This window comes from Phaseolus vulgaris, chromosome 6, assembly GCF_000499845.2.
Source record: "Phaseolus vulgaris cultivar G19833 chromosome 6, P. vulgaris v2.0, whole genome shotgun sequence".
NCBI classification, from domain to species: Eukaryota; Viridiplantae; Streptophyta; class Magnoliopsida; order Fabales; family Fabaceae; genus Phaseolus; species Phaseolus vulgaris.
This window is the reverse complement of record NC_023754.2, coordinates 12411028-12432060: the sequence shown is the minus strand read 5'-3', so window position 1 is coordinate 12432060 and position 21033 is coordinate 12411028. Positions and strand designations below refer to the sequence as shown.

Here is a 21033-nt window from a genome sequence, read left to right as displayed (position 1 = left end):
ATTGGTTTCAATTATTTTAGGATGTGATTCCCATGGATAGGTGATGACTTGTATGGCTGTGCATGGATGATCATATTATTTGAGGATAGAGAACTAATGGTTAAATATTCACGCATTTCTGATAAAGATATATTTAAATAATTATTAAGAATTGAGTGAAGTAATAGAATTTCACATTATTTTTTAAAACAAAAATAAAGGTAATTTTTTCCACTTTATGAATTTGAACCAAAGTAATTAGTAAATAACTGAAGTAATTAGTAAATAAGTATTTTTAAATATATACAAAGATTTGATGTAAAAAATATAAATAAATTTCATTAAAAATGTATATTATATGGATTTAATTATTTTTTTACCTTGGATATTTTCAATTGAAACCCTATTAAAAAATTGAGTATTTATATACTAATAAATTGTATTTTCGTTTAAGTATTTTAGTGTTTGATATTACAATCAATGTAAGAATGAAGTTGTTATTTTCATCTTCATGTCTTTGTCTTACCAGTTAAAGTGTCTCTTCTCTCCAATGTTTTTTTAACTTGTGGGTCAATTAAGTTTATCAACAAATTGTAGACAATTAGAAATAAAAGATATAAATTCATTAGAAGTTAAAGATGACAAGAAAAAAATAATAATAATAGTCTCGTCATTTCCTTAATAACAAAAGATCAAATACTTAAACAAAAATAAATAAATAAATTATTTAACTATTTAATAGAATGATTTTGTAATAGAAACTTAATTAAAATTATATAATTTTATAAGATACTTAAAATTTAATTAAGTTATTTATATTAATAAAAAATATAGTTTTGTAAATTTTGAACGCGATATACATTTTTTTTCTATTCAATTTACTTATATAGCAATTTTTTAATTTTTTATAAGGTATTATTTATTATTTTTACATTTTTTTCTATTTAAAATCTCCTATAATACAAGATGCATTAATTATCTCAAAAAAGTAAAAGATGTAAAATCACTAATAATAATAATATCATTAACAATATCTTATTTATTTAAATAGAATTAACATATGGAAATTTTGCATGTTTTTTTTATAAATAATTGCATGCATTTCCTAATGGTTTTGTTTGGTTATGTATTCATTTGTCTTTTTTTATGGTTTTTTATTGGAAAATATATTGTTTTGATGGGAGCTTAAGGATTTATGAGCAAAGTGAAAAATTTGAACACCATTGGGAACATGAAAATCATGTGGAGAATTATGGAATGATTAAAGGGTGGAAACTAAACTAGTGATTTTTTAAGGAAAATGGACACGAGTTGGCCACAATGGTTTGGTAGGACACCACAATAGTAACATTGAGCTATAATAGTGTATTTTCTTATCTTAGGTTATTCACAATAATGACATCGAAACACAATAGAGTGTTTTTTTTCCCTATGATTAGTATTCCCAATATGTGGTAAATTTTAGGATTTTGATTGAATGTTTTTAGTTTCAATTACATCTAGACTCAAGTAATTGGTGACTTGAAATTAGGAGTGAAAAAATAATGAATTGGATAAAAAAAATTCATATTATAATTGATTGGATAAAAAAAAACTAGTTACTTTTTTATCTATTAAAAATTTGATTCAATCTAATCTAATTCATTCATTAACAGTTTTACATTAATTATTGTACTGGTCAGATCTCGGTGGTCCGGTCACATTAGTGGGCCACGTAGGTGAGCCTCATGAATAATAATGAGTTATCATCCAGATGTAAGAAGGACCTAAGTCACGAGAGAAGTTCATACATGTGGTGTGTATAGCACGTTCAGGTCTAGCACAAGTAAATAATCCTTGGAGGCGCTAAGGTCCGTAAGGGTTAGGGTTTCCAAGGATAGACTGCATGCATGACACACGAATACTTAGGGCACCTATAGAACAGATGGCCCCGCAACGCTGGTAAATTAATTGGTACCCTGGCAGCCATACTATTAAGATTTTGCACTCCAGAAGAGGCAAGTCATGTGTTGCGGCTACACTAAGCTTGTGCAACGCGTCACATGATGTCTCACCAATAACCCTAATTCCACTAAAGGAAAGATCCTCGTGGGACAGGAAGTTGACCTAGATACAACCTATATAAAAGGGTGGTAAGAACCCTAGACAATGTACGCCGTTTCTAAAACTGAAACTGTTTTACATACTTTACTGTTTCTTAGCTCAGTACTAATTTGATCGTCGGAGTGCAATCAACAGGTAGGGCCCCCTCTGTTTCAACGGAGCCACTCTCGACCACCCAAGGAGAGAGTAGAAACCACCAAGAAATAGGAGGAGCCACCATCTGCCTTTTAAGTCAGCGACGACTGAGTCAACCAGCAAGAACAATTATTATCCTATCTCGATGCTCTTTCTTTTTCTCTTAAAAAAAATCATAGAATAGGCAATAAGTTTCTACAGTGGCAATCAACAACATGTTTCTTTTATTACATAATTAATTTAGTGATTAGCAAGATTAAAAGTTAATAACGGAAGAGTTCTTGCTCAATTAGTTAAGTGACAGAGTGAATACAACATCCTAAAAAATACATGTTAAATTCTTTAGATTAAAAAGTTATAATATGAAGTGAGTTTTAATTCTAATTTAACCTTATAAGATAAGATTTGCACCCACTTATGTATTATGAAAGGTTTTTATTTGTAGTCGATGTGAGATTTTCAATACACTCTTTAATGTTGAGGATAACCAACTCGTGTATGAGACTACATATTAATAGGTGGTCCGATAGCGGGTGAAACGATAAGCCCAATACAAACACTCGTTGGGATAGACTTTAGGTGAATTTGATATCATATTAAGAAATGAACTTTAAACATAACTCAACCTTATATAATCAACTTATAAGATAAGGTTTGCACTCACTTATATACTACAAAATTGACTTATAATATGAAATTTGCTTCCAACAATGATTATGAAGAATACTTACACCAAGAAAAAAGAGCCCTAAACATATCGATTACACCAAGAAGAAGACGCACACTAGAGAGAGGAGCTCGAGATACAAAAGAGATAAAAAGGAACTAGATGTATACACACACATACATATATATATTGATTCACTATTTAACAATCAATTTTCTCAACACTATCATGTCCATTGAGGCAAATACACACAATATTTCATTGGCTAAATCATTAAAGCACACAAATCCATTGGGGGCAATAACCTTAAAAACCTTCCCAAGATACTCATTTAACACTACCAGTTCATAATACAAAATTTATATTTTGGATTGCACAATTTGGAATACAAATTGTAGTATGTATTGCACAATTTAGAATATAAAATTTGTATCATGTATTGCAAAATCTAGAATATAAAATTTGTATTATGGATTGTGCAGTCTATATTGTAAAATTCTATTATAGATTTAAAAATATCTTCCAAAATTATACCATCTTGCATAGTGCATTCTGAATTTGTATAATCTGAAAGATAATTTTAAATCTAGAAATACCTTCTGTTCTCAAACGGAGTTGGGACCTATAAAACTATTGGGATTGCTCCTACTCCTCGGTCTTCACGTAGTCCAAATTCGGATGGTACCTGCATAAGACACTCTCACGCTCAAGTTAGATTTAGTATTCGACACTCGATATTCTGAGTACTGTATAATGATGTACCTGGTTCTTGGAATCTGTGCTATTTATATTATTTTGGTGGGCCTTTATTATTGAGCCACATTAGAGAGCTGAGTCATGTTTAGAGATGTATTACCTAACTCTTGATTGTTGATTAGGCTCACTAACTTTACTTAAGCGTAATTGGCTATGTGGTGTCGGACAATATAATGACCGGGTCCAAGACATGATATTGGTCATGCGGATCCTAGTGGTACACCTTTTGAATTGCACAATCTAGAATGTATCATGATAGACAATGCAATTTAAAATGCGTTTTTTTTAAACATAGTCTGAAATGTACAATTCAGAATATATTTTTGTACCAAAAAAAGTCTTTCATATTACAATTTAAAATATAAAATTTTATAAATTGTATAATTTAGAATATAATTTTGTATTCTAGATTTCACAATGCATAAAATTCCAATTTTTATATTCAGATTCTGAAATTTAGAAAGTCTTCAAATTTCACAATTTAGAATTGAAAAAATGAATGGATTTAGAAGGGCATTATTGGGATTTACAGAATTATATGGTTGCTGGAAGAAATTCCCAACTACACAAAGCAACTCTCATTCGTGCTTTTCAACTTTAGAACTGCTTATTCTTGAATCGAAAACCCACTTTCATGTCTCCATGATGAAGCTAGCATGCTCTCAGCCAAACCTGAGAAGACCCTTTTGTCAAAACAAAATCCCATCGGGCTTTTCATCCACCCTGCTTTGAAGTCAGCTTAAGGGTTTTCATTAAAGGTTGCAGCGTTGTGGAGCATTGAAATCTCAGTGAGTAAATGGTGCCTCGTATTCTCATTACTACACTATCTGCGTCCTTCACACACCACACAACCACCCAATTCCAATTAGGTTCTCTGCTGCTACACAAACACAATGCTTTTCTTTTTATGTTCAAAACATTCACTTCTGATCCGAACAGTCTCAAAGGTGTCACCTTTACCGTGTCTTACCTCATCAACTCATTTGGGTTGTCCCTGGAATTGGCCAGGGAACTCTCCAAGAGAGTGAAATTGAAAACCCCAGATGGTCCAAATGCTGTTATTGACACTCTCAAGAACTATGGATTCTCCAAAGCTCTGGTTGCAAAACTCGTCGAGAAGAATCCCAGGTTGCTTGTTGCAAAGGCAGAGACGACCCTTTTGCCCAAACTCAAGTTCTTCCACTCTATCGGGGTTTCCAACACTGACATGCATAAGATCATGCTCGAAAGCCCCCGTATCTTGGAGAGGAGTCTGGGAAAAATCCTTGTGCCACGATACGAGATTATCAGGAGTATAGTTGGTGATGATCGGAAAGTTGTTAAAGTTTTGACAAGAGCCCCATTTAGCTTCACCGTGTCTGACCTTAGGAAATGCTTGGTTCCAAACATTGAGGTTTTGAGGCAGTCTGGTGTGCCTCAGGGTTCAATTTCTCTGCTGGTGGTCAATTTCCCCCGTGCAACAATGTGGAAGCATTCCAGATTTGTGGAAGTTGTCGAGAGAATTAAGAAATTTGGATTTGACCCTAAGAGAACAAGTTTTGTCATGGCTATCCAAGTGCTTATAACTATGCATAAAGGGGCATGGGAATCGAGATTTGAGATTTATGAGAGGTGGGGCTGGAACAGGGTAATATTTCTTCAAGCGTTTTTGAAGTATCCCAATTTTGTGAAGTTGTCCGACGAGACAGTTACAGAGAAAATGAATTTCCTAGTTAATGATATGGGTTTGTCCTCATTAGAAATTGCCGCATTTCCTCCTATTCTAGCCTACAACTTGGAGAAGAGGATTATCCCTAGATTCTCAGTAATTAAAATCTTGAAATCAAAAGGTTTGCTTAGGAGTAGTTTGAGTTTTAGTTACTATATATGCATGACCGACAATTCCTTTTTGAAGAAATTTGTCATTAGTTTCCAGAAAGATTTGCCTCTCTTACCAGATGTCTATAAAGGATTGATTCATCATGATGATGTAATGTAGTCTTTGAAGGTTTATGCCGGCTTTCACATCTTCTAACTTTTAAATCCTCTATTTCAATGCTAAAGTGAACTTGAGTTTTGTCTGCTTCTGCTTTTTGTGTCGATATAGTAAGTTTTGTTTTACTTAAATAGATGGAGTTTTGGTCGGATTTATAGCATATGGATTTTATAATCAAATATATAAATCTACTTGCGATATTCAACTTAATTATCTTGACTGTGTATCTGTTTTTCAATTTCTGTCAAATCAAATTGCATTTAGTTATACTACTTTTACCATTCTTTAATAAATGAATTCTGTTTAGTTGTCTTCCAAGCCCAAGCTTACATCCCTTCAACGTGAAATTTGTCTCTATATGTTGTTAGTGCATACTGCATAATATTATATGAAGTCATGGATACGTGTAGTTTTGAATTTTTCTAAACTTCTGGTTATCTTTGTTATTGAGGCTTATTAGTTATTGCAAATTACAAATAATGTTAGTAGTCAGAGTAGTGATTCTTTAATGAAGATATCAAAGAACAATGTGCTCAGGGGTTCATTAGCATTGACTGTTGTTAGGAAAGATCGGGTGTTGTGCTCTCTCTCATTGAATTAAGCTTTTGGCTTATAGACAAATGTTATAGCAGATGTTAAGGGTACAACTTTGTTTCCTTAAATTTTTTCAGAGCTGCTTGTAGTTTAAAGGGTTGCACCATTTACAAGTATTATGGACTGGGATGTTTAACCTATTGAAACCTAAAGTTGAAGCGGACCTATTAATGCAAAAAACCTCTGTATGTGTGTGAAATGAATAGTATACTCGATGTTGTTCCTATATATTAAACTTCGATCCTTTGCTAAGGCTATTGTTTTCTATTGTCCTTTATACAGAACTAATTTTTTGTACTTATAATTTTCGTGATTGTCTTTTGGCGTTGGTCTTTCCAACAAGAATTGAAAAGATTGAAATGGAAAAAGATAATGAGGTATTGCTTGCTAATCAGATTTTACTGGAGGAACTTTCATGTTTACTCAAATATGCTTTTATAAGTCATATTCTCACTCTAATGCTTTTTATACAATTCTTGCAGTTTATATATTTGTCACTTGATTTTATAAATACTAGATTGTATAATTTGAAATACATTTTCAGATTACACAATTTGTAAATGATTTGTAAATGCGTTCTGAATCTGAAAATATTCTCAGATTGTGCAATCTTCATTATCACATTAAAGTGGTTGCACATCATATTGAAGTGGTGAATGAAGAATTCCTGATGAAGTTAAGGAATCAAAAGCATTTGAAGTATCTTAGGCTTTCAGGGATATCAAGAATATCTGAGCTGCCTCCCTCTATTTTTTAGTTTCTGTTCAAGGCCTGTCACAATCTAGAAACACTGCTGGATGATATTGCGTCATTGAGAAAGTTCAGACATTTTGATTTGTCACTGCTATTGTTCAAGAGAATGACAAAGGGGTTTAAGAAGTTGACTGATCATCGGGTACTCAAGGGATTTGTAATAGGTAGTTCTGAGAAGACTCATTGTAGAATATCAAATCTTGCAAAATTTGCAATTGGGGCTCTGGTCCAAGATGGACTGTTTGAAAGCTTGAGAGAGTTGTCAAAACTTGATCACCTCAAAATATCATGGGGTGTGTCTGACATAAGGTACAATGATATTCAGATCATTTTGCTTTCAAGTTTGTAAAAGTTGCAAATTTCAGAATGATTGAAGCCTACCCAGATGCTCCAAGGATTGAAGGAGCTGAACATAACAGGAGGAAAACTCAAAAGTACGAATCATGGAGTAACTAAGGTGTGTGGGAATCCACATGTTTCGCATTGGTTAGTTTTTGGGAGTTTCTTGTTTTTTCAGCATAGGTTTTAGCCTAGTCCTCTTCCTATGTTTGTTTGTATCTTTTTTGTTTTGTTTTATGTTATCTTTCATGTGATGAGATATGATTGTAGAGAAAGTTAAAAAGTATGTCTGTCATAAAATGCTCCGATTGTCTTTGCTATCTAAAGAGCACTGCTATTTACATGATTGTAGTTACAAATGTTTTTGTATGTCTAAATTTAGAATGTCCACAAGGGAGAATGAAGACAAACTTAAAAGAAAATGGTCGTTCATCTATGGAACTAGACTTGTGTTTAAAACACGTGTTAGTGCATATTTCTATCTCCCAATTAAAATGGTAATGAAATACTATGATTATTTTGGTTAACAGAATGCTGGATATTACAAAGGCAAATGCACAAATTGATATGAAAACTGAAGATTACTGTGCAAAGTAGCAATCAATTAGAATCTTGTGATTTTTTGTTGTGTGCAGCTAGAACTAAGATATATTATTATTTCTTTTAAAACTGAATTTTGATGCATCAGTGAGACATGAAGGTACAGGGTTTGGCTTGATTGTTTGTGATAATTATTTATGGACTACCATTGCCTGCTGCCTGCTGCTACATGCTTAATGGCCTGCTGCTACATGCTTAATTTCTGCAGACACGTTTAACTCCAAAGGTAGCTGAAAATAATGGATAGAATACATAACATATACTATCTAAAAATGTATAAAAGATCTTAAAACATAGTAAATATATAATTGTAATTGTACAAATCCAAATTAAATTAATAGTTCTTTGACATTGTCAAAATAAAAAATTATAAATTATTATCAGGAAAGTATCATAGAGTAACACAAATTGAAACATCGGTGCATCATAGATGACTATTTAGCTTTAAGTTCTGATTTTCAATTCCTTACTTTTACTTTTCATTTTAAGAATCATAGGCTCTAATATTATTTATGATGTTATCTTAAAACCAATTGACATTAATCAAAGTTATCCAATAGATATATAAGTCACTCTTAGAACTGAAGCTGGCCAGGTAAGATTTCCTAACATTTGAGTACTTTATGAATATAAGTTTATGATGTGTTTTGTTGGTTTATAATATGTTGTTGGTTTTCAATGCTTGGTGGGTCTTGAGGGGGTGCCTCTATGTAGCTTCCTAGTAGTGGTAGTGATGATATTGTATTGAGAATAGACTTTGAAATGCTTGCTTTTGCAAATCTTGTGCTTAAACTAGTTATTTTAATATATGTGATGGATCATTTTGCTTTACAACGGAGACGAATAATATATAGTGTTGTTGTTACGACTAGGAAATTGTTGAGGGGAAAATTGCTTGTTCTGTGACTAAGGTCAAAATGGGTGAAGCTATAATTGAATATTGATATTTGGATTGCTACACTATAATGTAAAACTATAATTTTTGGCTTAGTAGTAAGTTAGTAGCATATACCCAAACATGATAATGTTACTTTCAACCACATAAACATTATGCAAAACATTTAATGTTTAAAACAAAACTCTACCACATTTAAATAAAAACCTGACAGGTTTCATAAAAGCATTAGTTTTTCTTCATGTATGAGACTGTGTTTATAAGCTTTCGGAAAGAGATTATGATCCCGTTAATAATACCGTTAAATTTAGTGATATAAATATTACCCAAAATAAGTATGATTGAAATACATTAACTTTCTTAGAATTAAAAAAGAGAGTAAAAAGTTACCTATTTTTTTTAAAAAAATTTCAGACACTCTTTACAAGTTTTGCAAATTATGAACCCTTTAATAGTAGTATAGATCAAGTAAGATAAATACTAATTAAATCCTTAAACTGATAGTAATAATTTTAATTTTTATTATATTAATTAAATTACAAGTCAATAATAAGGTGGATTGGTTCGTATATTCTATAAAAAAATTCACCATATTTTAATAAGACAACAATAATAATATTTTTGTAGCTAAGATAAGGTGGTACAAAAAGAAAAAAGGTCCTATACAGAAAATAAGTAACATTAACACAACACAAAGATGCAATAATATGGTGGTATTGTGGTCAGTTCATTATGTCTCTACTCCTATTAAACAAAATATAATATGAATGAACATCGCTCTAATGAATTGAAAATTAGGTTTTCACAAGGAGATTTATCTAGAATTTTTTACCTTCCATTGGAAGTTGCTTCTTTAAAAGAAGGAGATTTATCTGTTACTGAATTTTTTACTAAACGAAGAATTATTTGGGATGAATTGGAAAATTTTAGACCAAATCCTATATGCATCTGTGCAACCAAGTGTTTGTGTTTTGTTGCCTCTGTTATTAGCCAAAGAAAATGTGAGGATTAGACCATTTGTTTGTTACAGAGGTTGAATGATCAATACCATAACATAAGGTCACATGGTTCTCCTTATGAAACCTATACCACCCATAACCAAGATTTTTTCTCTCATGACACAACAAGAGCGCCAAATGGCTAGCAATTTTCTGATCACCAGTGTTAGTAGAGTAAATTCTAATTGTAATCTTGTTCCTGATGTTTGTACCTTTTATGGAAAAAAAATGGTCATACTGAAAATACTTGCATTCACAAAATTGGTTTTCCTAATCAAGAAAACAAAACTTATAAATTTGGCAATGGCAACAATAGGAAATTGTATATTCACTGTAATAAAACTGGTCATACGGTTGATACTTGTTACAAAATGCATGGTTACCCCCCTTGGTACAAGTTTTACAATTGTAAAACTAGTGTAAATAATATTAGGGTATCTAATGATGTTTTTTCTAAGCAATGCAAGAAGGAATATGAAAATGGGGATTTTCGCCTCACTGCACAACAATATCAGGCTTTTCCTTATATTCTCAAGCAAAACACCAATGGAAACTTTGCCAATCAAGTGCAAGTGAACTAGGTGGGCTTCTTCATTGTGGATTCCACACATAAAGTGGCTAAGCAATCTTCAACCAATAATGTTTACACCTTAAATAAATTATAAAATACTAAAAATTATTGGATTTTAGATTCGGGGGCCACGGATCATGTATGCATTTCCTCATCTGAATTTGCTTCTTATAAGAGTATTAAACCTATTCAAATTAGTATGCCCAATGGTAACCATGTGTTCTCAAATTTTAATGGAACCATTGTTTTTAATAACAAATTGTATCTAACTGTTGTTTTGTATATACCTCACTTTGCCTTTAACTTCATATCTACTTCAAAACTTAGTCTTAATCTAAACTACAATTTGATATTTTCTTCTACTCAGTGTATGATACATGACAATCAAACCAAAGAGAGGTTTGGTTTAGTTGATGCTAAAGCTGATTTATATATTTTTGAATCTCATAGTTTTAGAAATAATACCACATCTTATGTTGTTCCTTCTTTCAATTGTACTGTTGAGGTTGAGTAAACTCAAGTTGAAGATGATGGTGTGAATGTTGACTTAGTTGAAGGAACAAATTTAAATGATTCAATTCTAGATGCAACTGATTTTGATAATATAGTTTTTGATGATGATGTTAGTGGCGATGAAGATGGTGATGAAGATAATGATGGAGATGATCATGAAGATCTTGGAGATGATTTCTTTAGAGGATTAGATGAATGAAACTTTTAAACTTGATAACATTTGTGTTGTTTTAGTTATTTTGTTGGTGTATGAGTTTGTTTATTTCAATATTATGGAATTGGTATCATGAATTATTATTTTTATATGAAATAGACTCTTACGATTCTACGAGTTGGGTTTACGAGTCGAGTTTACATCCCTCCCACAACGAGTCTGAGTAGACTCTAGAGTTTGATAATCTTGCCAAAGAGTGTTCTAGTAAGATCGACATTAAATTTGGAATTAATCATTAGATGTGTGAGAAGTGCTCCAACAAGATTAACATCTATGTATGAAATTGGCAAAAAAATATGCAAAGTTTTTCTCGATGTTTTGAACTATGTTTCTTTAGCAACACTCTTTATTGATTTTACAACATTTATTTTTTAAGGATATAAGGCGGATGCTAATTTTATGTATATTTAATTTATTTAAATTTTACTATGAATGATAAATCTATAAATATAATAAAAATATTATTATAACATTATATTATATTGTTAAGATTTTGTTTATACGAAAATCAATCTTACATAAAAACGAGCCAACAAAGTGAGTCCCACTTCAATGTTTTTTCAGGTCAAATGTGAGACGGAGTAAAACTGGTCGGGTTAGCCCATTTCTACCGCTAGATAAAACTCCACCGAGAAAACTGGCCTCTACGTAGCACCAAACTACACAAAGCAACTCCCATTCCTTCTTCTCAATTTTAGAACTGCGATTCTTCAGTGCCCCCATTGCCGTTTCAACCAACCTGCTTTGAAGTCAGCTTAAGGGTTTGCATTGAAGGTTGCAACGTTCAAAAGCATACATTTGTGGAACATTGAAATCTGAGTAAGTAAATGGTGCCTCGTGTTCTCATTACAACACTATTTGCGTCCTTCACACACTACAGAAGCACCCAATTCCCACTGGGTTCCCTGCTGCAATACAAACACAATGCTTTTCTTTTTATGTTCAACACGTTCACTTCTAGTGGGAACAGCCTCAAAGGTGACACCTTTACCGTGTCTTACCTCGTTAACTCATGTGGGTTGTCACTTGAATTGGCCAGGGAACTCGCCAAGAGGGTGAATCTGAAAACCCCAGATGGTCCAAATGCTGTTCTTGATACTCTCAAGGACTATGGATTCTCCAAAACTCAGGTTGCAAAACTCGTCGAGAAAAATCCCAGGTTGCTTGCTGCAAAGCTAGAGACGACCCTCTTGCCCAAACTCAAGTTCTTCCACTCTATTGGGGCTTCCAACACTGTCATCCATAAGATCGCGCTTGAAAACCCCTTAATCTTGCTCAGGAGTCTGGAAAACTGCATTGTGCCACGGTACCAGATTATAAGGCGTATAGTTCGTGATGATGGGGAAGTTGTTAGAGTTTTGAGAAATGCCCCACTTGGTTTCACATATTGTGACCTATGGAATGACTTGGTTCCCAACATCGAAATTCTGAGGCAGTCTGGTGTGCCTCAGGGTTCCATCTCTCTGCTGATGGTCAACTTCCCCTCTGCAGCAATGGGGAAGCATTCCAGATTTGTGGAAGTTTTCGAGAGAATTAAGAAAATTGGGTTTGATCATAAGAAAACAAATTTTGTCATGGCTATCCAAGTGCTTTTAACGATGCGCGAAGGAGCATGGGAATCGAAATTTAAGATTTATGAGAGGTGGGGCTGGAACTGGGAAATGGCTCTTCAAGCGTTTGTGAAGTTTCCCAATTTTATGAAGTTATCAGAGGAAACAGTTACGAAAAAAATGACTTTCCTAGTGAAGGATATGGGTTTGCCATCATTAGATATTGCTGCATATCCTCCTATTCTAGCCTACAACTTGGAGAACAGGATTATCCCTAGACTCACAGTAATTAAAATCTTGAAATCAAAAGGTTTACTTAAGAGTAGTTTGAGTTTTGGTTCCTATATGGGCATGACCGAGGAAATATTTTTGAAGAAATTTGTCATTGGTTTCCAGGAAGATTTGCCTTTATTGCCAGATGTCTACAAAGGATTGATTCATCATGATGATGTATTGTAGTCTTTGAAGGTTTATGCTGGCTATTTTTCTAACTTTTAACTTCTGTATTTCAATGCTAAAGGGCACTTGAAAGCTTTTGCTTTTTATGTCGATATTGTGAGTTTTGTTTTACTTAAATATAGTTTTGGTCAGATTTACTTACTCTTTGATATTCAATTGAATTATCTTGATTGTGCATCTATTTTTCAATTTCAGGCATATATCAAATTATATTTAGTTGTTGTGCTACTTTTACAATTCTTTAATGAATGAATTCTGTTTAGTTGAGTTACAAACCCAAGCTTATGACTCCCTTCAACTTGAAATTTGTCACTATATCTTGTTAGTGCATAGTGCATACCGTTGTATGAAGTCATGTATACATATAGTTTTGAACTTTTCTCAACTTCTGTTTATCTTTGCTAGTCAGGCTTATTAGTTATTACAAATTACAAATTACAAATGATGTTTGTAGTCAAAGTATTGTTTCTTTAATGATAAGAACAATGTGCTCATGGGTTCAGTAGCATCGAATATTGCTAGGAAAGATCAGGTTTCGTGCTTTCTCTCGTTGAACATTTGCCTTAAAGCCAAAAGTTATAGCAGATTTAAGGGTACAACATTGTTTCCTTAGTACTGTGTTTGGATAAAGAACTTTAAGAGAGTAACTCATTTTTATAGAAAATTTGAAATGTTTTGTCACAAAATATGTTGTTTGGGTCAGAAATTGAAATTTGGGTCCTAAAAAATAAGAATTTAAAATTTTTCATATTCTTTCCTCAACTCGATTTTGGTCCTGATGTTGTCGACTTGACTAAGACTAAGGTATTATTGGCTAGGTCAAGGTCTCACTATCATAATCTCAGCAAATGTTTTTGTAAACATTGGTGAAAGTTTCTTTCAGACTTGACTAAGATCGAATTTATTTCTCAGACTAATGACATATGCAAGGGGAATACTACTTGAGATTTTGAGCTCAATTTGGCTAATTTCATGTTTTGATGTCATGATTTATGATTTCTATACAATATGTTGATTATGGCATGTTTTATGATTTATATATGAAGAAATGTTGGTTACGTAATGTTATAACTAGTTGAGTATGATAGGCATGATGTTGTTGTGGGACTAGGGTACTCATGAAGACCATTTTGCTTCATTATTTTAAATTATGAAGACCATTTTGCCTCATTATTTGCCTCATGAAGACCATTTCAGATTAAACAAGTCATAAAGAAAAACTAAGAGTATCATAGTCAAAAACTTCTATATTTACAATTATGCTTACCATTCTTAATTGAGCATGTTACAGAATCACCGATCTTGGAGTGAAGAGGTATTTTTGGGAATGAAAATGCATTACCCAAAGAAGGAATCTTTCTCTCAGAAAAACACAAAATGACTTGTTGAAAAAAGTTCACATTGGAGAATTGTAATCTTGTTTAAACTCCTTTTACAGTAAATGAAAAGTTGTCCGAGAATGATGGTAATGGGAAAACTGATGTAACTCTATGAAAGTTGGTTGGCTGTTTTTTTTTACTTGACTGCAACTATACCAAAGTTAGTCTAATCATCAAGTTTGGCACACTTTGGTATTGATAAAAGAGAGTTGAGACATATATAAAGTACTATAAATTTGAGTATTTGGTACTGTAGTGATTAGAATGGTTCTATTAATTTTAAAGAACACTACCGGGTATTCTTTTAACTTGACAGTGGAGTGTGACATGGATACAAGACCAAGATTTAGTAACTGATCTTTCGTACTTTGAAATTTTGAATTCGTTTCCGACCATACAGACGGTACTAGTTGAACCGAGAAGAACATGTCACTTCAATATCACTAGCATACCAAAAAGTTAGTTCGACTTTGAGGACAAAACGTAGTTTCGTGTTATGTATTTATCATCTGAACTTTGAATCATTTGTTTGAATAAAGCATGCCCCTTAATGCTTGTTCGAGATAACTTAAAACATACATTTGAGTGAATGAGGGAATAAAGGTCGCAAAATAAACTTGAATGAATAAAAGTTGAGCTAGCATATCAATTAACTGGATCAAATGATTGAAACACTTTCTTCCGTTCAGGTTATTTTACAAGGAGTTCATACAAATTACGCAAGTTTTAGAAGAACAACAATACTCAGTATGAAAGCTTACTATAATCTGTTTAATGACACCCTTCATTTCAACAAAATTCGATTGTTCAACAATGAAACCTCCCTCAAACTGCTCATAATTGGCCTTTATCTAGTATCTACCTAAAGTAACGAAAGTTAGATACAATTTTTTAAGTACTACCAATCATTTGCGTATTGAAAATTGGTATAAATTATGAGTGAAACTTTAATTATGGTAGAAGATCATATTGCTAAAAACGCCCAAGACACTAAATGTAAGTTTGGTGGAAATCAAAATATTAAAAAAACAAAGTGTTCTAACAGGCCAATAATATAAGCATACATATGCTGGTGTGTCATTTAGTGTAGTTAATCCATTTCCTGGTTGATCAATAATAATCTGGGTAGGTTGCAAATTGAATCACAGGACTTAGTTTCCTCTATATGTACAACAGTTTAAAATGTGATAAGAACAGAGATAGTAAAGATATGTACTCAATTCATGGCTACTTCAAAAGAAAGAGATATAATCACTTCACATAATGCTTCTTCGAGTTTATACATAATGATTAACTTAAAGCAAAATGGCAACTACAGCGAAGCCAAATATCAGTTTTCATCATCTCAACTCTCAGGCAGACAAAAATGGCTGCAAATTAGCAGTATGGAAGAGAGATTGGCTCAGATGACATCTGTACATGTACAACACGAACTAGTACACTCACCCTGACTTCATCCTCCTAGAATTTTTGTATATCATATATCTTTGAATACCCCATCTTGAATAAGAAAATGCTTCATTGTCCAGATGAGCTATCTCCAACTTGATTCTGCTCTCAGATTTGATTATCTTCTTGGATTTGCGGCAAAAAAAATCTCAAGACAAGCTTTGAACATATATGGTATTTGATTGGTTACAGAAATCGAAACAAGGCCGATTGTAGAAGCTGGTTAAGTCAAGTTTGGTTGTCAATCCTACCCTTGAGTTGTTTCTGGTGCATGACCTTCAGAACCCTTCATATTTTCAGCATCAGATGGTCCAGAAATATCCTTCAGGGACTCAATTTCCATGCTGGCAGTGCGGCTCTTTCTATTTCTTCGATCCTGGAAGTGATATATAATAGATGTTTAGCTTAAATTAACAAATCCAATAGAAGTGACTGGTGAAGAGTTCATGTAATATCCAGGAAATCATAAATTCAAACATGCACATACAAAAACTAGAGAGGATACATGACATTCAACATTTAGTAAACAGTAACCAATCATGAGGGTTTGCATACGTAAAGATGAATTCTGAGAATGAATTTGGGAACATGTTATTCATTATTAGTCATTCAAAAATATTAAGTTCAACAATAATTCCACACAAAGAGACACACTAGAATGACAAAAAGGCTATTGGAAAGTCGTGTATTCCCATTGACGTGTCAATCATTCTAGTTGATGTGTAATTCATTATTAGTCAATCAAGAGTTTCAAGTTCAACAGTAAATCTACACAACCAGAAGCTTAGCACACTACTATAACTAAAAGGCTATAGAGAAAGCATGAACTTCCAATGATGTCTGAGTCATTTTAATAGATGTGTCAGGTAGCAAAGAGCAATACAAACATCCTAAAGTTCCAAATTGTGATAAAAGATTCAGACAGTAGCAAAAGTTAAATATGAGGATAGGACAATGAAGGGAACCTCTCGGAATGAATATTCATCAGCTTCAAGCATTCTCACAACCTGACTCATTTTAGGCCTCTTTTCTGCTTCAGGATCAACACACCTAAGTGCAACCAGAAGAGAACGCTTTAAAGCCCGTGTTGATGGTTTCACTTCAAGCCTTGAATCCACAACTTCATCAGCCCTTCTAGTCCCCACCATCATCTTGAGCCATTCAACAAGATTCACCTGTAATGAGGATAATAAAAAATATTATCTGCTATACAAAAAGCAAAACAAAGATCACTTCTCATGCAAAACAAAGTTAGAAGAAGTAAATTAGGCACCGCTTAAGTAATTCATACCTCATTAGCAGGACGTGAGTAGTCCACAGGATCCCTTCCAGTAACTACTTCTAGCAGGAGAACACCAAAACTGTAAATGTCACTCCTCTCATTTAACAAACCTGTATTCGCATATTCTGGTGCCACGTAACTGAAATTGGAAACAGGAGTAAGTTTCCATCCATGCAATCATTCAAAAATATCTGTAAAGTAGATAACAAAACATTTACATACCCAAACGTTCCCATTACTCTAGTAGTAATGTGACTTTCTCCTGAGTCCAGAAGTTTGGCCAAACCAAAGTCAGAAACCTTTGCATTGAACTCAGTATCAATCAATATGTTGCTAGACTTGATATCCCGGTGAACAACTTTCGGTTCTATAGCTTCATGTAAATAAGCCAGCCTGCCACCAGTAATAGGAAATAGGGAGCTTAATCAGTGGAACTGGGCATAATGTTGAAACTGCCATAACAGTAACTTAGGTATCCAATGGAGCAAGCACCAACATAAAACTATGGAAAACATTATAATCTCGGCAACAGGTCCCTTGTGCCCTAAGTTTAGGGATTTAACAATGGACCAGTGCAGCAGATTAGCAGAGAACATATAGTTGTGCTGTCCCCAGAATCCTAATCGGGCAAATAAATTGCAAAAGACTTGACTATATATCCTATAAAGTAGCAATATCAACATTCGCTGAGTGTTTAAATGACAATGATGACATTCTTTTGATGATACACAATAAAAACTGAGTGTTTAAATTTGATACACTAACAGTGTAACAAGTTTAACATGGTCAACCATTTAGAAATCATCCTAAATATGAATTTTAAAATAGTTATTACAAAATAATTTCACTGCAATTTCACACAAGTCAACAGAAATAATTCATATCGTCCTCTGTTTGAAGTTTTCAAATAGAACTTACGCTTTGGCTGTGCCCGTTATAACTTTCATCCGAGCTTCCCAGGTAAGTGTCCCTTGTTGGCTCATAGCCCCATGTAGCCATTGTTCCAAATTACCATTGTTCACATATTCATACACCAATAACCTGCAAATCAGATGGAAACCACACTCATTAAAAAAGACAAAGAACTACAAGGCAAAGAAAAGAGCTTCAGTTCAAATTTTCAATAAAAAAGTAAGACTAAGGCCATCACAAAATGAAAGTTAGTAATGTGATCGAGTATAGAAGGGAATATGTGCATTAGTGATATTGATACATTAAGACCACCAAGTTTACCTGTGAACACCTTCTATGCAATAACCAAGTAAGCGCACAAGATTTTTATGTCTAACATGGCCAATAGCCTCCACTTCCACACTGAACTCTTTCTCTGCTTGTCCCCTGTGAATTCAACACATTATGCAATTATGGAGCAAGTTCAAAGATCATTGTTTAATCAAGAAATAGTGGCAACAAGATGATAGTCGTAGGATAAACCATCAAGTGTTCTTACAAGTTGTTAAGAATTTTCTTAACCGCCACCTCAGATCCATTGATCAATCTTCCCCTGTAAACAACCCCATATCCACCCTCACCAATCACATTCTCTGGAGAGAAGCGATTGGTTGCAAGTTCCAGATCTCTAAGCGTAAACCAGTGACCCCACCCAAGATGAGAAATTTCTGGCAAGCCAACTAGAGGAGAAGCAGTTACTACTCCTCCAAATGCCAATGCAGACTGCTTTTTAACAGTCCCGGAGCTTCCTTCTTCCCCTGACATTGAACTAAATCCTCTCTCATGATGATAAACTGAGCTGCACTGACTGATATTATCAGCATCGCCAGATTTGCTCTTGCGCAAATGAACTAACAACTTGTCAGAATTGTTCTCACTTGCTTTGTCATGAACAGGAATAGCTACACTTTCTGCTTGATCATAAGAAGTCTGCACCCCAACCTTGTCAACTCTGATGTCTTTTGAGACATGCGGTATTTGTGACAAAGAGAACTTGTCCAGAGATCTCCTAGACTTTCTCCGGAACATCACCCATACAGATAATGCACAAAGAATCAGAACTATAAAAGCACCAACACCAATCCCAATCAAAACCCATAATTTCAATCCCAAAAACGAAGTCTTCTTCGATAATTCCACATGCAAAGAATTGTTTTCTGACATAGTTGGATCCCACAAGTCGTCAATCAAATATGTCCACCAAACTTTTCAGAGTAGAATCAAGACATTCCCACCTGAATGCAAGAACATGGTTAAGTATTCCCTTCACACAAACTTTCAACACACATCCGAACCTTCTAATTTACAGCAAAGTTTCAAGTTCATGCAATGAATCCACATAAACAAACAACCAAAATCAGCAACTCATCTAATCAATAATTCCAGCTTTATCAAAATCCAACATAATCTGGCAGCAGCATTTAAACCAATTTGCGGGAATTCAGGTATTCTGAACCAAAAATTATTGCAACACTTGAAACAAACCAGAAACCCATTTGCGATCACATCACTCCAATCAGAAAAGCGACATTAAACTCACAATTTAAAAGGAAAGTAAGAACCCCTCAAGTATCTCAAGCAATTCTAATCACAATAAAATTCCAACAAGACTAGAAAGTAAACTTGTGAAGAATCACTTATAATCCAAGCAAACAAAAGGCAAACCCAAATGCCAATTCCCCAAAACAAAACAAAAACCAAAAAAGTGGCTCTAAAAGACACAAAGCACTCACCTTTGTGTTGATCTATATCATCCTCCTTGACCCTCTATCTCCAGCACCCACAGGAGCAACAAAGGGCCTTCTCTCTGAACCCCAACAGACCCAATGAGCATAGATAGGTGCGGGAATGGCAGAACAATACCAGAAAAAAAGAGCAACAAGCCCTACAATACAAAACCCAGATGGTGCAAAAAGATGCAGTTTCTGATATGCAGTTAGCTATAGTGGATTGTGACCTCAAGTGGGTCACAAATAAACTCAAGGCAAGACCAAGATAACAAGAAATAAATAAACAAAAATTGATTGGAATGCCAGACAAAAGTACTATTTTTATGAAGAAAAAAAATGAAAGGAGAGAGAGAAAGGGTGAAAATGGCTAGATTTTGAAGTAGGAAAAAGCAATGGTGGGGAAAACGGTTGGTGGGTACTGTGCTTAAGGATGGGCGGGACCTAACTAGCTGGAAAGGAAACCTGGTTTGTAATGGAGGAAACCAGAGAGACAGAGAGAGAAACAGTAAAGGTAAAGCAAAAATGCAATAAACAGGTGAAGCATTTATAGCTGGAACCAAAAAGTGTATTCAATAAGCTAACAAAAAGTAGAGTGAAGAAGAAAGAAAAAGAGGAGAGAGAAATAAGAAGTGGGTTGATGAGAGAGAGAAATAAGAAGTGGGTTGATGAGAGAGAGAGTCAACCTCAATCCAACAGGGTTGAACTCCAAACCAAATCTAGCTTCTTCTGAGGTATACTTACCAAACTGTCCTATTTGTATCAACACATTTTTTTATTTTTTTTTAATAAAATGCTTACATTCCAAACCTTAAAAGCCTTTTAATTTTTTGGTGATAGAAACTTTAGACTTTCATTTTCAGATTTCTCATTTTTTATAACACCCCTTCAATACTTTTTATTTTCCATCACACACACATATATATATATACTTTTTTTAACATATACTATTTTTTTAACACATGTGGAAGAATAAATGAATTCTTTCATAGCATATTGGTGTCTAAAGTAAGATTTAAAGACTACTTTTATACTCTTATATTTTATCTTATTATCTAAAAGAAATGAATAAACTTATAGCTTACACTTTATTTATTTGATGAATCTCTTGGGGTTATTTTGAATGATACTGATAAATGTTTAC

The 21033-nt window shown here is 33.6% G+C and overlaps 3 protein-coding genes across 4 annotated transcripts; 2 read left to right on the top strand and 1 right to left on the bottom strand.

Annotated features, from left to right (window-relative positions):
- The first annotated feature begins 4206 nt into the window (after positions 1-4206).
- On the top strand, positions 4207-7621 carry LOC137831128 (transcription termination factor MTERF6, chloroplastic/mitochondrial-like). Of its 2 annotated transcripts, XM_068638672.1 has the most exons (2): positions 4221-5469; positions 6810-7621. In XM_068638672.1, the coding sequence occupies exons 1-2, from the start codon at positions 4437-4439 to the stop codon at positions 6863-6865; spliced, it is 1089 nt and encodes a 362-aa protein (XP_068494773.1). In that variant the 5' UTR covers positions 4221-4436; the 3' UTR covers positions 6866-7621. The 2 variants fall into 2 exon arrangements, with proteins under 2 accessions (XP_068494772.1, XP_068494773.1); XM_068638671.1 differs by lacking the exon at positions 6810-7621 and having other exon boundaries at positions 4207-5706.
- A 4005-nt stretch (positions 7622-11626) lies between these two features.
- LOC137831126 (transcription termination factor MTERF2, chloroplastic-like) lies at positions 11627-13242 on the top strand. The gene has a single exon (XM_068638670.1). It carries the CDS (start codon positions 11920-11922, stop codon positions 13099-13101), a length of 1182 nt encoding a protein of 393 aa, XP_068494771.1. The 5' UTR covers positions 11627-11919; the 3' UTR covers positions 13102-13242.
- A 2466-nt stretch (positions 13243-15708) lies between these two features.
- On the bottom strand, positions 15709-20736 carry LOC137831125 (probable receptor-like protein kinase At2g42960). The gene is made up of 8 exons (XM_068638669.1): positions 19896-20736; positions 18662-19397; positions 18445-18549; positions 18130-18252; positions 17434-17604; positions 17221-17350; positions 16895-17104; positions 15709-16305 (listed from the first exon to the last, which is right to left on the bottom strand). Exons 2-8 carry the CDS (start codon positions 19324-19326, stop codon positions 16177-16179), a joined length of 1533 nt encoding a protein of 510 aa, XP_068494770.1. The 5' UTR covers positions 19327-19397; positions 19896-20736; the 3' UTR covers positions 15709-16176.
- Positions 20737-21033: the final 297 nt, after the last annotated feature.

Bases quoted from the DNA above. Each gene is read 5' to 3' on its own strand.
- LOC137831126 (XM_068638670.1), top strand. From the start codon at position 11,920: ATGGTGCCTCGTGTTCTCATTACAACACTATTTGCGTCCTTCACACAC.
- LOC137831128 (XM_068638671.1), top strand. From the start codon at position 4,437: ATGGTGCCTCGTATTCTCATTACTACACTATCTGCGTCCTTCACACAC.
- LOC137831125 (XM_068638669.1), bottom strand. From the start codon at position 19,326: ATGTCAGAAAACAATTCTTTGCATGTGGAATTATCGAAGAAGACTTCG. The intron at 18,550-18,661 runs GTAAGAACACTT...TTGAATTCACAG, and splicing joins AAGAAAATTCTTAACAACTT to GGGACAAGCAGAGAAAGAGT. The intron at 16,306-16,894 runs GTTCCCTTCATT...TATCACTTCCAG, and splicing joins ATGAATATTCATTCCGAGAG to GATCGAAGAAATAGAAAGAG.